At 41.8% G+C, this 18,050-nt stretch overlaps 1 protein-coding gene across 1 annotated transcript; it reads left to right on the plus strand.

The window, feature by feature from the left end:
* Positions 1 to 970: 970 nt before the first annotated feature.
* CHMP5 (charged multivesicular body protein 5) lies at positions 971 to 17,626 on the plus strand. The gene is made up of 8 exons (XM_074945168.1): positions 971 to 1,150; positions 5,037 to 5,141; positions 6,481 to 6,527; positions 8,475 to 8,568; positions 8,648 to 8,719; positions 11,739 to 11,847; positions 15,398 to 15,510; positions 16,053 to 17,626. Exons 1-8 carry the CDS (start codon positions 1,082 to 1,084, stop codon positions 16,101 to 16,103), a joined length of 660 nt encoding a protein of 219 aa, XP_074801269.1. The 5' UTR covers positions 971 to 1,081; the 3' UTR covers positions 16,104 to 17,626.
* Positions 17,627 to 18,050: the final 424 nt, after the last annotated feature.

Consider the following 18,050-nt stretch of genomic DNA (forward strand, 5'->3'; position numbering starts at 1 on the left):
TTTGCGTTAACCCAGTTTCCCGCTCTGGTCACTGGCTGTATTTGGGGATAGTTGCCTTACCTTTTTCACTCTAATGAATTAAAGACAAGGTGGTTGAGATATCTTTTATTGGACTAACGTCTGTTTGGAAGAGAGACAAGCTTTCAAGCTACACCGAGCTCTTCTTCAGGTAATGAATTAGCCTCCTACTGTGATAATTCTAGGCACTTTATTGTTTTGGTTTGTCTTTCATAGTGACAAACCAAAGTCTGTTATTAGCATTACCCGTACTAGGGTGAGGTTCTTTGCTCTACTGATCAAAGTCAGCAGAGTGAGTAATACTCCATCAACCTCTTATCATACTTCCTGCCAGCTGTCACTTTTGAACCCTCAGCACTTCCCTGGAGCGGGCAGTTTGGCAGAAGGGAAGGGGTGGCCCATTTTGCTTAGCCGTAGTCCCGGAGGTTTCATCACAGGACAGTCTAAAACCTTAAAATAAAGCGTCATCTTCAATGCCTGGAGCCTCCCGCACGATCCTAGAGCGCGAGCAACCCCCCGGACCGGAGAAGCGCCCCCCCTTCAGGCTGTGGCAGGGGCCCAGCCGCGCTCGCAGCCCCCTCGCCCGGAGCGGGGACTGCCAGTTGCCCCAGGGCCTCGGGGCGCTGCCGTGGGGTCCGTGGAGGCTGAACTCGCAGGCCCCGGCCCTCCGCGAAGGAGGATTTCGCTGCCAGGGGCCGTAGAGCGGCGCCCCCCAGAGGCGCGGGGCGGGGGCTGCAGCGGGCCCTCTGATTGGTGCCTCTGTTCCCAGCTGCTTCTTTTAGCCCCGCCCCCACGTCCAGGGCCAGGCGCTGCTCCTGCGCGGCTCACTCCGCTGGGTGGAAGAGCAGAGCTTGGGGGTTTCCTTCGTCACTTCCGCCCTTTTCCAGACGTGTCCCGCCTTCTGCCGTCCCGGATTGGCTGTCGGGTGAGGCGTCCCTAGCGCCGGCGCAGAGCCAACGGCAGCGAGGGTGGGACGGGACGGTGACGACGAGACGGAGCGTTTCCGGGTTGGGGGTGTCGCTGCCGCCGCTGCTTGTGTCTGTCCCGTTCTGAGGCCGCCGCGATGAATCGATTCTTCGGGAAATCGAAGCCTAAAGTGCCGCCGCCGAACCTCACCGACTGCATCGGGACGGTGAGTGTGTGAGTGGGGGCTGGGCCAGCCGGGCCGCCCCTCCCCACCCCCACCCCGTGTTCGGGTCTCTGAGGCGGCGGCGGCCCTGGCCCGGGCGAGCGGGGAACATCTCCAGGCGCAGTGTGCCCCCCCTCCCCCCCGCTCTCACTGTTATCAGGGCCTGCGTGAGATTTATCACCCCCGGGGACGCCAAATCCGTCCCTCCCGGCCCTTCCCCGAGCCAGCCACACCCATACGCAGAGCCACGCCCCGAGAAACACACCGCGACCCGAGAGAGAGAGACGCCCCCCGAGAGACCGACACAGCGACCCCAGAGAGAGAGAGAGAGCGAGACACAGCCCCCCCCCCACACACACCCCGCCCCCCAACGAGAGAGAGAGACTCCAATGGAGAGAGCAGGAGGGCACCTGACCACCCCCCCCCCCCCCGACGTACAAGACAGACACACAGTGACACCTATAGAGGAGGAGACACCTCGAGAAACATGCGGCAACACATGGAGAGAGAGACACCCTCCACCCACCCAGTCTATATTCAGACTCCTATGGACAGACGCACTCATAGCCCTGCTACCTCAGTGTTTTCTCTGTTGTTGCCGACTCTGTTCATCTTTCCAAGGGCTGTCACACACTCCCCTCCTTTCTTTTCTTGCTCTCTCATAACTCCCCACTGCCTGCCAATCCCAAACTGCACATTGTGGAAAAGCTGGACTGGGCCCAGCGGGAAGCCCACACCATGCAGTTCAAAGGGTGGCCCGGTCACATGAGTACCATCCTCAGGCTGGTGAAGAATGATGGGATTGTTTTTAGCACAATCTCTGCCACAGACGAACTTGCTGCAAAACAGAGTAAAGGCATACAGAGATGTGATGGGCTTGTTTAATTGTCTTTTAAATATGTAAAAGTTGAAAAGTATTAATAGAGCAGTTAAACATGCAGTTGAGTACCTGACTGCTATTGTAATGTTATTCTTGCAAGAACACGTCGGAAGATATTTAGGCCATCAGACCACATGATCTGGTGGTCCTTTTGGCCCTTAAAACATACGAAATGCAATCTTCCAGCAAACTTTTGCTTTAGGGAGCATACCTTTCCACTATATATTAAATAATTAAAAGATGAGGAAAAATAATATGGTGCTTTGAGGTATTTGTCTAAGTTCTTGGAAGATTTAAATTATGCAGCATTTGAGATTTAACAGCAAAAGTCTAAAAACAAATAGACTTCTAGCCCTTATGGTGGCAATTAAACCTTCCAAATGTGAACTGAAACTACTATAAAACTAATTCACAACTGTCTTCTGGAATCTGCAGACAGTCTGAAACAATTATTGTAAACAAACTGCCCCATTCATCTCAATGGGTTGTTACCTTTTCAACCTAATGATGGTCCTATTAAGAACAGAATTTAGGCGCTCAACTGTGCATAACATGCAGTTGCATCAACTGTGTGTGCAAATCAGATAATTGCATATGCTAGTGGACAAATAAACAAACGGAAGAGATGATCATGATCAGTATCTGGGATAACTTTTCCTACAGAGTGATGCTCCTTGCAATTACTTTACTAACTAAAAGTGCTTGGTCTGATTTTCAGTGGTACTCTGTAGAATTATTCTTTAAGCAGTAAATCTTCTCCACTCTTGAAGACAATACATTTGCATAACAGATAGAATATTTAGTATGTACATAACATATTCCATAATAAGGAAGGAGATGATCTAGTGGCTTTTTAAGTGGCCTCAAAGTGTCACTATAGAGAGCAGTGCACAGCAATGAAGATAATGTACACATTGTGAGGTTCTCAGAATTACCTAGTTTAATGCATATAAATATTTAAATACTACATTATTAATTTTGGACACTCTTCTTTACACCATTTGATGGATAGTCTTAGCTGCTGCCTCAGTCCTTTTCACGTTTCTTTATGTTTATGTTTGTTCTTTTCTAGTTGCTCAGCAATGTATGACAACTAAACAGGTGTCTGTGGATGATAAACTGTAAGGGTACAGAAAAAAGGAGTACTTGTGGCACCTTAGAGACCAACAAATTTATTTGAGCATAAGCTTTCGTGAGCTACAGCTCACTTCATCGGATGCTCAAAAAAGCTTATGCTCAAATAAATTTGTTAGTCTCTAAGGTGCCACAAGTACTCCTTTTCTTTTTGCGAATACAGACTAACACGGCTGCTACTCTGAAACCTGTAAGGGTACAATTAGTGACCATGATTAAAATTTATTAAGAGTTGATCAAGACTTAATTACCATCTCCTTTTTCAATATAAAAATAATTCCTAGTGCAGCATAGACTACAAGTAATGCACAATATAACAATCCTTACCAAGTTCAATTATGCTGTGATATACTGATAAACAGAATGCAAATTATTGAGGGATGTCATTCAATTTTAAGTTAAGTCAGGGTTCACCCCAAAACAGTTACTGAAAATGTAAGAGTACTCTTCACCCTTTTCTTTTTCCTGACAGTTGATATTGGATTGTACATTGTTGTCTCTTATTATTTATTCCTGTTTGGTAATTTAATTTTTTAGGTAAAACAACAGAAATTAGTTTACTTCAGACAAGTAGTCGGAATACTTAGTTTGGGGTGCAAGAAGGCATAACTAGAATCTTAGATATGTCATGAGAAACAGAAGTTTAATATTTTGTTTTGGAATAAACTTGTTAGCTCTCACCATGGGCCTTTTCTCTGGAGATAAATGCAGTGATTTTGTGCTTGTATCATTCACTTGCGCAGGAAAGAAAGCGGTTTAATAATGAAACCCATTTCTCCTTTGTGTATGTTAACTGGGATTCTCCTTAGATTATGTGGAGAATTTTCTCCTACTTTGGACACATAGGCTTTTTTGTATATCAGTGGTTTAAACATAGAATTTAAAGACTCTGGACTCAGAGGTTTAAGTCCCAATACAGCCAGGTCAGTCCTTTGGAGGCAGATAATCTGAGTTATATTGCAGAGTGCATGGAGGAATATTTCCATCATCACTGTAGAAACTGAAGTTCTGTCTGTTCTGCGTACATTAATTATGTATGCCATAGAATCTAGACTAGGAGGCTCTGCCTCAGTGTCTTATTTACAATCATCCTGTTATCCAGAATGATGCGCGCTAGTTGTCCAAATAATAATTGCCCTCCCACCCTTGTGACGGTTAGGTAGATGGATGTTTGTGGAGAGCTTTAGGACCCTTTAAGAGTTGTTGGAAGGCTCCATAAATGTACAATATTTTTAAAATATTGTACAATTTATTTTCTTTTTATTAGTAAAGCAGCTGGCATAGTGGAAAGCTTAAAGTAAATCTTTCAGTGCCAGCTGTAACCAGGCATTTTGTTCCTAGTGTGGAGTGAGCTGATATCAATTGCTCTGCATAGAAAATGCCCCTGGCAATAGTATATTATCAGTGTCCTCCTCCAAGCTGGCAGACCCGTTTTTCTCTAAACAAAGAGACAATATATAACAGAAGGATAAATGCACCAGAATTAAAATGTTGACAGATTAATTATATTCAGATATTATGATACAAATTGAATTTGCAAATTTAATGTCATACCAATGAGTAAAAATGTAGTATGATTGTGTGCCCCTCTCTAGTAATAATTCACAGAATGAAAAGCGTAAGTTTTCTTTGAGACACTTCTCTGAATACATATAGTCAATAAAGTCTAGTTTTTTAATTAATGCTATTTGGAGGAATCTTTGCCACCTTTTGTCATCTAATTGTCCTTTCCAAAAACCTTTTGACATTTTAATTCTAGTGTGTATAACAGCAAGTCTGTATGTGTGAGCACATTTTACTTCAAGGACTACAAGTGCCTGGAAAAAATCTTGAGTATTAGCAATGAATTTTTTGTCTGTCTTCCTTGTACCAAAGGTGGATAGCAGAGCTGAGTCAATTGACAAGAAAATTAGTAGGCTTGATGCAGAACTGGTGAAGTATAAAGATCAGATGAAGAAAATGAGGGAGGGGCCTGCAAAGGTAAGAATCCTATTCGGTGTACATGTGAGAAGGTGAAGTGACTCTCACTTTCAGTCTTTCACGTAATGGAGCAATGTCATAACCAGTTCTCCAGGTTCTTAGAAGTATCATTACAAGTGCTTCCTGCAATCTTAGGGGAGAGTGGGCTACTATAAACTTGTTTGTATTCTCAGCTGTTTCCCAGATCTGTGCCATATCCATTGCTAGTCTTGAAATAAAGTTGCATTTTCATAATGCTACTCTGTGTAAAACTCAAAAATGTGGCTACAAAGTCAAATACTTTTACTACATCCTTTTTATATCTACATCAAGCTGTTCGAGATGGTAGGCTTGGTCAAGCACACTCTGGCCACCCAGTCACACTGCTAAATTGGGTCTTCCTCTGCACTAATCACTGTCTCTCTTTTTCATAGTTGTCACAGATTTCACTAAATTGAACACCTACAATGGGAAACATTAAAATGTCAGTAAAACGCTAAATGTAAACTTTGTCATTTTTTTTTTTCCTGAGAGATGCTAATGAGATCTCAGTGTGGTTAGGGGTAAAGAAGAAAGTGGGACCAGTTTGCTTACTTTAAGGCTCTCTCAGATAGAGCTTGCAAACCAAAATATGGAGAACAGTGGTGTGGGGAGGGGAGGAAGCAAGGAGAAAATGCAAGAACTTAGAAGTACAATCTGGGTATCCCTGTGAAACCATTAGGCTCCCTTGGGAGAAGGGAGTCTGAGTTCCTTTTCTTGCTTTCTCTTCCTCCTTCCCCTGCGGCTCTGAGGTCAAGTCTGTAGGCAGTCTCCTTGGTTCAGTTGCATATGGAGGAGGTTCCAAAACTTTCAGAAATGGATGGGGGGGGGGGAAACCCCATGAACTTGAGAAATGGTGCAAACACCTAAAGGAAACAACTGTTAACAAAGTTTAGTTTGTTTTGAGTTTTAAAGTGAATGGAAATTCTTCATGCATGTGGTGAAATACTGATAGCACCTTATAAAGCATTAGTTGGTTGATACTGACCATTGAAATGTTTTTTGAAAGGTAATGTCCAGAGAAATTTGCCATTTATTTGAGTATGTTCTGCTTTTTCAGTGTGTTTTTCCTTTATTTAAACAGAAGTTATATGGGGTTTCATTATTACCAACATATAGATATGCCTGTTTCAATCCTGACTTTGAGTATTCATTGTGACTGTTAACTGTGTTTAACAGCTCTCACAATTTTAAAGAAAGGACCTCTCACAGTAAAAAAAAAAATTAATATTATGCATTAAATATTGTAATAGTGTAACCCAGAGCAATTAAATTGTTACCTTTTGTTTTTACTAACATCTGGCTGTCATGTCTCTTTCAGAATATGGTAAAACAGAAGGCTTTGAGAGTATTAAAGCAGAAGCGAATGTAAGTTTCAAAGTCTCTTCATCCTTATTTAGTGAAATACTGTTTGGTTTGGGGAGGATTGGCACACTTTCCACTTCCTCTTCCATTTCTGTGCCATTTCTTGTGAGTGTTCTTGCAAACAAATCATGGAAGAAATCGCAGCCAGCTGTTTATAAACATCCAGTTTTAGATCTTGAAGTATCAAAGCTAAAAAATGTCAGTGTTAGCATGTCTGTGCATTATTTGTATAACGATATATAAATAGGCTTGGTATTTAATGTACACATAATATTATATAACGTGCAGTACTGTACACCTGGAATTAAAACAAAATGACTGGGAAATCACTGAAGTTACACTCAAGTTTCTGTCTTGCTTATATATAGGTATTGCTGCATGTTATATACATTTCTACTTTGCATGCATGAATCAGCATCACAGTAAATTCTTTATATGCACAATCAATAGCCCCTTGGGTCTTGCTGGTGTTCTTAACGTTCCAGTTGGACCCAATCAGAGCTCACTATGGGTGAACTACGTTTCGCCCATATTGCTGTGCCATTAGTAAGTACAGTAATTCCTCACTTAACGTCGTCCCAGTTAACATTGTTATGTCGCTGATCTATTAGAGAACATGCTCGTTTAAAGTTGCGCAGTGCTCCCTTATAATGTTGTTTGGCAGCCGCCTGCTTTGTCCATTGCTTGCAGGAAGAGCAGCCCGTTGGAGCTAGCTGGTGGGGGCTTGGAACCAGGGTGGGCTGGCAGCTCCCCTAAGTTCCCTGTGTAGCAGCCGCCCAGCAGGCTATCAATTTCCGGGCAGTTCAGCTCCCCCCACTGCCATGTGCTGCTCCTGCCCTCTGCCTTGGAGCTGCTCCCGGGAGCCTCCTGCTTGCTGTGCAGGGGGTGGAGGGAAAGAGGGGTGCTGATGTCAGGGTGTCCCCCTCCCCCCACGCCTGTACCCCATCTCTACAGAGCCGGGGGGAGGGGGGAGGGGCGCATGACAGGGCTCAGGACAGAGGGAGCTTGCTGGCAGCAGCTGCTGTCTCAACTTGCTGATCTACTTGAAAAGGCAGTGTAATTAAAGTAGGGTCAGCATACTTGAAAGGGCAATGCGCCACTCTCACTCACACACACCACGGCACTTTGGGGAGTGGTGCACTCCAGTGGGATAACGTGCGTTCATCTTCAGTTTCCGCAGGGGATGTTTGCAGGTCTATTGTGTCTCCTCCCGCCATTCGTGCTGTCTTGTAGAGTGTGAGGTTACATTAACAACAATGTGTTAACCCTTGAGGGCTCAGCCGAGTGCTAGTTCATCATTTAGCAGCAAGGCATTCCCTGGGAAATATCCCACCCTCTGACTCCTCCACCTCAGCTAAGCTTCACAATCATCATTGCTGTATATAGTATTAAATTGTTTATTTAAAACTTATAGTGTGTGTGCATGCGTGTATATATGTGTGTGTATAGTCTGGCGAAAAAATGTCCCTGGAACCTAAGTCCCCCTATTTACGTTAATTCTTATGGGGAAATTGAATTTGCTTAACATTGTTTCGCTTAAAGTAGCATTCTTCAGGAACATAACTACAACATTAAGTAGGAGTTCCTGTAATGCACTCATCCCAAATTTGTCAATTTATATCCCAACCAAGCACAGTATATAAAACTGTGTAAACATGGGCATGCATGCAACCATCTAAGGAAAAGTTTAATTCTGCATTCAGAAATAGCTTTATCAAGTAACAGACATAAATACATAGTCATGTTCAAGGGCCCTTAGAACAAAAGTAAAATGACTATTACTGAATACTATTTACAAATAAGTAAAGAGCAGAGGTTGCCTTCTGTTTTTGTTTCCAAGTTTGAAAAGTACTGTTTCTCTTAGGTATCTTGTGAATTTCATTAGGGTTACTTACAAATTGTATGATATCCAAATGCTGTATTTAAAACATTACTGTAATACTTTAACAGGTATGAACAACAGCGGGATAATCTGTCACAACAGTCTTTTAATATGGAACAAGCCAATTACACCATCCAATCACTGAAGGACACAAAGACAACGGTATCAGTACATTCATTTCAAGTTTACTTTATTTATAAGTGCTGCAGTAGATACAAGCATCTTGTTTGACTCTTTCTAGGTTGATGCTATGAAACTGGGGGTGAAAGAAATGAAGAAGGCTTACAAGCAAGTCAAAATTGATCACATTGAGGTGAGCATTTGTACTGCTTACTACTAAGCTATCCAAATATACTGTTAAAATGCTAAATAGTGGCTATTACCGTGCGCACACAGTTTATTTGGAATTAAAACATTCATTGCCTATACCAGAGAGAACAGTGAAAATGAGCTAAATGCACATCTGATTGCTTCCATCAGAAATGGGCAGCTCTGCAGCTTTTGTTAAAGATGAAACTGATCTGATTTTCTATATGCTGCTAATCCTCCTCATGTGGATTTTTAATTCCTCTGACTGTACAACCCAGCACTTGGCTTTCAATTCATCTAACTGAGTTATCCCACTGGAACTACATCTCTGCTCCAGCCACTTTTTCCTCCCAGACTTTATGATGATCTGCTCTGGTTATGTCCTCCTCCCACTTTTGTTTCCTAATGTTCTTCCATGTTAACTTTGTTACTTCCTGTTAGGATATAGATATTCAGGCCTGTCTGCAAAGGCCTATACTCTAAGAATGTAGGTACTTGGCTAGTTATAGAGGTATAAAAGAGAGAATCAAAATCACTGTCTGCTGGTGTAAGAGCCTTCTCTTACTGTGACAGTCTGAGGCCCTGTGCTTAGGCTAAGATCTCTGGCTAAGCAGCAGAGGCAGCCATAAGCTGGGAAGCGACCGGTCACCTCCTCACATTCCAAACTAGTCACATTGAAAAAAGGTGCTATTGGGCTGTTAGGAATACAGTCCTGTCCTGATAATGCCTATCGCCCCCAGAGAAAGGGGAGTGCCTAGAAGATGTAAAAGGAAACTTTTAGTTTGATAGCATCCTGTCTGGCAAGAACTCACTTATCAATAGCTGGGATGTGAAATCCTCACTTCTGTATTGTTTTGTCATTATAGTTCCCACTTTGCTATTGTTTGTCTGTATAATCTCTGTCTGGGTCTGTGATTGTTTCTGTCTGCTGTATAATTAATTTTGCTGGGTGTAAACTAATTAAGGTGGTGGGATATAATTGGTTACATAATCATGTTACAATATGTTAGGATTGGTTAGTTAAATTTCAGGAAAATGATTGGTTAAGGTATAGCTAAGCAGAACTCAAGTTTTACTATATAGTCTGCAGTCAGTCAGGAAGTGGGTGGGTGTGGGGGGGGATGGGAATAGGGGTGGGGAAATTGGAATCATGTTTGGCTAGGGGCAGGAATGGGAACAGGGACATAGGTGTAAGGCTCTGTGGTGTCAGAGCTGGGAAGGGGGACACTAAGGAAGGAAACTGGAATCATGCTTGCTGGAAGTTCACCCCAATAAACATCGAATTGTTTGCACCTTTGGACTTTGGGTATTGTTGCTCTCTGTTCATGCGAGAAGGACCAGGGAAGTAAGTGGGTGAAGGAATAAGCCCCCTAACATTTCCCTCCTTCCAAATCGGTTCACCATGTTCCCAACCTCTCCTCCTGGTACCTTCTGAAAACATAATTCCAAGAGGTCTATAAGGCCTAGTCCTTCCCTAAGAAGTTTTTTTTACTAAATAACTATGACTTTGCCCCAAAAATAAAAGTGCAAAGGTTAAAACACGTTCTAAACATGACTGCTACATCATCTTTTTGGTGTACTCTATCACCGTTTCTTTGTTTAGGTACAGTGTCTACATTGTAAGCCCTTTGGGGGCAAGGCTTGTTGTCTTATCTGCATAAGCATTTAGTGTAAGATTTACACTAAAATCTGTATTTTTTTTTTTTTTAATTGTTTGACTTCATCATGGCACAACTCAAGTTAGTCCTCATTCTTTAGAACACCCAGATAAGCTTCTGGCTTCCTCAAATTTCTGTACTTGAGGTTGATTCTTTCCAGGCCTCCCAATTAGTGTCTTTATAAGTGTTAGTTACAAATATGGATATATCCTTAGCACTGAACATAAATGTGTCTATGGCTTTCAATTTTGGGTCTCTTCTTCCTTGTCTATAAATTGTTAAGAACTCAAGTGTCTGAGCTGAAAATATTGATAAAACAAGAGTTCGATATATAATACTGTACTTGGAATTGTGGAGAAGACTTCATTGTCTTCTAACGAGACAATCATCCTAATGTGGAACTACTTCCATCTTCTCAACTCTGTTATTAAATATAATAATGCTTTGGATTGTCCCATAATGTCACTGGGCTGAGCACTTTGTGTATAGCTTTTAATATCTGACCATATGTAGTATTTTCTATGGGAACATCCATTCCCAAGTCTACTGGTTTTTGGTGTGTGTTGTGAAATCCTATCTAATCACATTTCCCCATTTTTCCTATCCATCTTGGTTCTGTCACTTCACTCTTTCAACTACTTCTGATCCCGCCTTCCCCCCTTCATCAGTGGCATGAGTTTCACAGCTAACATTCCTGCTCTGATCTCTCATGCTTTAAATGTCCTTTCAGCCCATTCTAGATGCTTCTGACCCCATTCTAGAACGTCCAGCCATCTAATATGGCTTTGCCATTGATTTTGACTGGCTTCATTTGCAGTCTTGGAAGTTTGTCTGTTTTTTAGTATGCAAAGAATCTATTAAGCATGCCAGGAGACTTTCATCATTTGGTATGAATGTAAGTGAGGAAAAAATGGTCGCTGCACTTCCACACTAGAATTCAGTGTATGAAATTTAAAAAAATATCGTTCAGTTTTGCTTTTTAGTATGTGCCTCATATCTTCTTTCTGCTAGCTAATACTAGATTCTAGTTTTTTAAGTCTTTTAAATTCACTCTGGAGAAGTATAAAACAACCTGCTACGTTCAGAGATTTTGGTGCCAGTTCCCCTCCCTCAATTTCAGTCCATTTATATTTTATTTTTTTTTAAACTGCTGAGAACCCAGAGGATTACACCAAATGCATAGTTAACACAATATTCTATTATAACAATTTCAAGCAGGATTTATAAATTAAAATCGCCCAGCAGAGGAGCTTGTTCTGCATCATTAGCTCCTGAGTCACTTCTGAATTTCAGTGTATAGTTATAGTTGAATCCGCTTGTAACTCTGCAATTGAGACAAGTGTAACTTCTTTGTTGCTACAACAGGACATACAAGACCAATTGGAGGATATGATGGAAGAAGCCAGTGAAATCCAGGATGCACTGGGTCGTAGTTATGGAACACCAGAGATTGACGAAGATGATTTGGAAGCAGGTTAGTGAGTATAGGGAAATTCAGTGGTACTGTTGTTTTCTGCAAGAGCACAATTCTGTACTCTCACTATTCCTTCCCCAGTTTTCTCCTCTGGGCCTCTCTCTAAGACACATTGCTCTGTGCTCCCTAGGAAGGGGTCTATCCCTCGTTCAGCTGCAAACTCTGCCAGCTAACAACTGGGACAGTTTCCTTAGCCATTGACAATACCTCTCCTGCCCCTGATCCTGAGGGTATGTTGCCTTCTGCTGGAAAGGAGCTAATCTCAGCCCCTCCTATACTTGGAAGCATGTGGCTTCCCTGTGTTACAGAGTCACGGGAATCCTCACCCAACTCAGTGGTTTCTGAGATTCCCTGCCCCTTCTTTGGGCTCTCCTCTGGGACACATTTATCTATGCTCCCTAGAGCTGGATCTATCTCTGGTTCAGCTGCAACTTGCTGGCAACTAACAACCTGGACAGTTCTCTCCCTGGCAGGCATTACACCCCCATCCCTTCTTGATGTGGTGTTGCCTCCAGCTGCAGTGCAGGATTTGGTCTCAACCAGCCTCCCACCTGGAAGCATGTGGCTTCCCCCTGCTGCAGAGAATCAAGGAGACTCTTTCCCATTCTCTCAGCAATTCCTGAAACCTTACCCTTTCCCTCAGGAGTCCCAGCATAAAACTCCCTCCTGCTGCAGGCAAATATTTTAACTTGAGCTACACGGAAAAAATCATTACCAAGAAGCAGGTTGACTAGAAGGTGTTCCATTACCCCCACAGTCAAAACACTTTCCAAACCTTCCCATGCCACATAGATTTTAGCTAGTGTTACAAGGAATCTGCTTTTGCCTACCCCCACAATCTCTGCCATTTGGACAGATAACATAATGGCCCATACTCTGCTTAGCCAGAGAGATCTGGGCCCCTGTATCCCTTTGCCCTAAGCATTTCTTGCCATTAATTTGGACAAGCCTAACATGCTCCATGTCTGGTTCTGCAGAAGCTAATCTCACAAAACCAGTATGATAGGTTTTGATTGCCTGGGGGGTTTCTGTATGGAGGACAGCAGAACTAACATGAGCTATTGGTTGCCTGTTTCCTCTTAGCATAGGGCATTTATTCCTCAGATGATCAGTGGAATTGCACTGATAGCACCTTTTGGGCTCTTCTGTTTTTACAGGAGATTTGGGATGAGGGTTAGAGGAATGGTTTTGGGGAGGTGAGTACCCAGCCTCCCATCCTCTTGCTAGGGATAAAATGGGATCTTCCCTTCCCACCAGCTTTAAACACCTCTTTCAGTGGTTTGTTTTCAATAGATGCCTGGGTCTGTTCAAAGGCATCAGCTAGAGATGCCATCTCATCCACAGACTTTACATTTTTGTCCCACCGACACCGCTTTACATCCGCCTTGTATATGTCTAGGAAATGCTCTTGAGCCACAAGATCAAACATTCCCTCAAAGCTGGGTAACACCTTTGCCCCTCACCCACTTTCCCATCACATCTTTCATTTTGTTCACATGTTCCCCATTACTCATACCAAAATCCCTCCTAAGAGTCCTAAATTTAACTCTATATGTTTCAGGGTTAATCTGAAGCTGTTGCAAAACAGTGTTTTTAAATTTACAATAGTCTAAAGCATCCTCAATGGGCATTTCATTAGATACATTCAGAGCTTTACCAGTTAATTTTGCAATCAGGGTAGGAACTCTCTTGGCATCAAGGATTTCATGCACTGCCTGCAGCCTTTCAAATGTGGTCAGATATTCAGCAATATCATCTGGCTCATTGTATGCAGGACATAAATGGTCCCAATTGTGGATTTTTAGCGTGATGAGTATTGCTGGGGTTGGTGGGTTCTGGTTCTGCTTCTCTAGCAGGTCCAGTTGGTGTTTTTGCTCCCACTCTTTCTTTTTCCTCTCGCTTCCTTTCTCTTTCCTCCCGCTTTTCCTTTATCTCCAGTTCTTTCAGTTCCAATAATCTTTGATTCTCCCTCTCCTTTTCTGCAACCTGCAGCTTAAAAAGCTCCAACTTCAATTGCTTCACTGCTTTCAGTCATTTTCCTGCTTTTCTGTCCCTACGTCCAAACAGAAAATAACAAACCGGTAGCTTCCTCCTGACTGTCCTTAGCCACCATACGTAAGATCTTTACACCAGTGTATAAAATGCAAATCTTGCTCAGTACAACAAGCTGTGTATTTCACCCTGCTCGCCGTGCCACTGGGATGGGATTCCCCCAGGGTGCAGCCTGGGACTGTGGGACCGCTGTGCCCCCTTAACCCTCTTTAGCCTGGGCTGTCTCTCAATGCCTTGCTAGTGACCAGCAGCAAACCCATCCAGGTGCTGTTATCACTCAGGAAAACCGCATGTGGAACTCTCCCACCCAGCTAGATTGCATGAATGCTCCCAGAGCCACTCCTGAATCACACAGGTAAAGGCACCAGCCAAATCCCCCCAGCACTGTACCTCAGGAATATACTGTCTTGCACTGCTCAAGATGGGCAGTGCAAATTTATTAATTGGTTCACCATTTCATCAATGGAAAGTGGACACACACCAGCCTTTGCAAATCCCGAGCAGATTTACCACACGCTTCAGGCAGACTCACTGGTAAAGATAAACAGTAAAACAAATTTATTGACTACAAAAGATAGATTTTCAGTGGTAGGCAAAAAGTCAGAGTTAGTTACCAAAATAAAATAAAATGTAAGCATGCAATCTAAACTCTCAACCTTATTATACTGGGCAACAACTAGATTAAACAAGTTTTCCTCACCCCACTGGATATTGCAGTTCATGGTACACAGATTTCACCCTTGAAATCTGAGCCAGTCCCCTCAGTTGGAGTCTTCAGAGTGTCCTTGTTGCTTGCAGTGTAGGTGGGTGAGGGAGAAAGGCCAAGCATGGGCCCCCTGTGTTTGATTTTATGCCCTCAGTCCATGTGCTTGTAGAACACAAGTCCAGGCATGTCTGGGGGCATTGCTGAGTCTCCAGGCAAGGCTGAGCAATTCCCCTAGTGTGGTCTCATGCACAGGAGTCATTGAATTGTAGCTCCCTTGTGGGACGATGGTTGTTGATTGATACCCTGCCCGGTGGATACTTTCCTTGCTGTTGCCTCTGGGGAGCTCATATGTGGCTGATTCCCCAACTTACAGCATGTTTTAGTGACAACCATACAACAGAATTCTCATAACTTCATATGCATTAATGGTATACATATATGGATAGAGAAATGACTTTCAGCAGATCATAACCTTTCCCCTGATACCTTACAAGGCACGCTTTAGATGTAAGATCATGATTGTATAGAAATGAGGAATATGGGGGTTACAGGGTGCTCCCCCAAGGCATAGAATGTCACAGGCCCCTTTTGTGTGTTCCTCCAGCTGCCCTATGGCACGTCTGCCAGGGCAGATGCTCTGGTTTTGTTCTTAACACATCCCCCAGTAACTTACTTTACATGTACTTTTTTTTCCTTCCAAAAGAAATCCCTTGCTTAATTTAACATCACCGTGATCAATCGGTCCTTCAGCCCTTGTATAGCTATAACATATGTAATGTAATTCAATTTCAGAACTGGATGCCTTAGGTGATGAGCTTTTAGTTGATGAGGACAGTTCCTATTTAGATGAAGCTGCGTCTGCTCCAGCAATTCCAGAAGGCACCCCTACTGATGCAAAAAACAAGGTGGGCCTTTTCCCTCTCATTTAATAAATGTACAGTAAAACTTGTTTTAATCAGTCACTCATGAAACTGATAAAGCTGTTGCTTAATGGAAAGCCTTAAAGGTGGAGCAGAATTGTGCTTAGCATGTTTGGAGATGCTTAGGATAGTCTCTTGTATAGATTTCCCTTGTATGCTTTGGGGGGCCAACTTTATTGTACAAACTAATGTCTTTCTGCTGTAAAAATCTATTTCCCCATAAGGTACTGACTGTAATTAGTTGAAAGGGCTGTCATAGTGTACTTAGCATTTTTACATGTTTTTTCAAGTAAACCTAAACCAGCATTTCCCATGCTTTTCCAACTTTTTTTCACATGGCTTTTGTATGTAAGCATATGTCAGCTGATTGATGTTCAATTTTCACTTTTTTTGGGCTATAATAAAATCAGTAAGTAAGGTTGGCTACAGAAAATATTGATGCTCCTATTTGGTCTTGTAACTCCCTACTATAAAGTAATCTTAAAGACTGATACATAATTCATTAAACTATATCTTTTTTTCCATAGGATGGTGTATTGGTGGATGAATTTGGACTGCCACAGATCCCTGCTACATAAACATGCATTTTTAGAGCACATTGGAAATGGCAAGTTACTTCTTACAAATCAAATTAGCAAAACAGTTTTTGAAATCCTGGAAAACTTGCCTTTTCAGTATAACCTTAATATCACTACATCTTAAAATGCAATATGAATGGCTGGTGGTGTTTCCTTTCTTGGAAGAAAGTTGATATACTATTGACTTTTCTATTAGAGGAGAAAAATTGGCACAATTTCCTTCAGTGGATGCATTCAGTCTACTAGGTTTTGAGTATCCAGTGTTTTATGGAAGAAGTAGTACATGAAAAATAGTGGTGGCTGTTAATAGTTGAGCTTTGTCTTGATTTGATTTGTATTACATTTCTGTTTTCTGAAACAAACTAAGGCTATGTGGCTGCTTACCTTCTGTAAGATAGCTTTCTTATTACTTACTGTACTGATTTAATAACCAATGGATGCATTTTTAAGAATACTTCAGTTCTGAGACTTGATATTGTATTTGTAACTCTTAATTATAACTGTAACAAATAAATATATACAAAGGTTATCTTTAACCTTATGTATTTCATTTTGACATAAAAGTTTATACCATAGAGTAGCTTATCCTCTTGTGTGGTGTTTTTGGTAGTAGTTTTAACCTGTCCCTTGTTTCCATCAGTGTCATTCAGCATTTGAGCATGGGCCCTCCCTTAACATGCTTAGTCTAAAGCTGCAGGTTGGTCATGATCCTCAAGTTTCTCCACCCTTTCATATATCTCCCTCTTGGAATTCTAAAATAACATTTCTTTAAGACCATTGCTACTGCTGTGCTTCTCCTCTTGTCATGAGTCGGGGCATTTCTGCTTTCTCTATTATTGCTCTATAGATTGTCTAGCAAAAAGTGGTTATAGAACAAACGGCCATCTCCCTTTCTTTGGACCCATTGGCCAGAAGAGTGAGAGTACTCTCAAACTCAGATCTCCTCTACTGAAGATTGTATTGCCAAGTCTTGTAACAGACTGTCTTTCAGTCTGGCCCAGATAGTTTTCCATTTTTATCAGGAATGAAGTATACAAATGTTTGCTGTACAGAAACTGAAACTTATTTATGCTTAATAAAGATATTTTTCCAACATAAATTTTAAGAACACATCCCTCCTTAATTGTAATGAACAGTTTGGTTTAAAAAAGTAAACGTATTCATATGTAATCAAAAATACAAAATAGTTTACTTGTAACCTTAGTTCTTGCTAGTAAGTCTTCCTTCAGCTAAAGAAGCAAGACATAAATAATAAGCCTGAGAACTGTTAGCTGGTTGGGAACAGAGAGCCCTCCATTAGTAAACTTGTACATTAGAGAAATGTTGCCTGGAATAGTCTACGCATATGTGACATTTTCTTCCCATACAAGAAACTGAAGGCAAAGAAAAGAATTAGTTGCAGTACACATACCCTTCCTAAATCTAAGTGGTGATGAACATAGCTAAGTACTGTACCTAGTATAAAGCAGAATTTTAAATTATCAGATTTCAAAATCTGTTTAAAATAACATAGATGGAAACTGGATTTTAGATCTGATTGTTTTGGACCTGTATACAGCATTTTATGTAAATCATCTTTTGTTAATTTAACCTAAAGGAATGTAAATAAAACATTGTATTACAGAATTGATATTTTTAAACTATTCAGTGTGGAATCAAATATTTTACACAGATTGTGAAGTGACAACAAAAATTAGATCTCTTTAGGATCACTGTAAATCTGTATTCCCATTGCATTAGTTGTTGGCGAATTCCAGTTTACTGTGCATGAGAATCCAGTATCGTCTGGCCAGAGGAAGCAAATAGTTTCTTAGAATATTGCCCTTTGGAACTGTTTGGAGAGTGTTTCTAAGATATTTTAGACTTAAGTCATAAGTTAGAGAAAGAAAAGAGCTATTAGGCCATAGAACCCATCTCCCCCATTAGAGGACCCGTCAGAAACTAAAT

The sequence above is a fragment of the Natator depressus genome, chromosome 2 (genome assembly GCF_965152275.1).
Source record: "Natator depressus isolate rNatDep1 chromosome 2, rNatDep2.hap1, whole genome shotgun sequence".
Taxonomy (NCBI): domain Eukaryota; kingdom Metazoa; phylum Chordata; order Testudines; family Cheloniidae; genus Natator; species Natator depressus.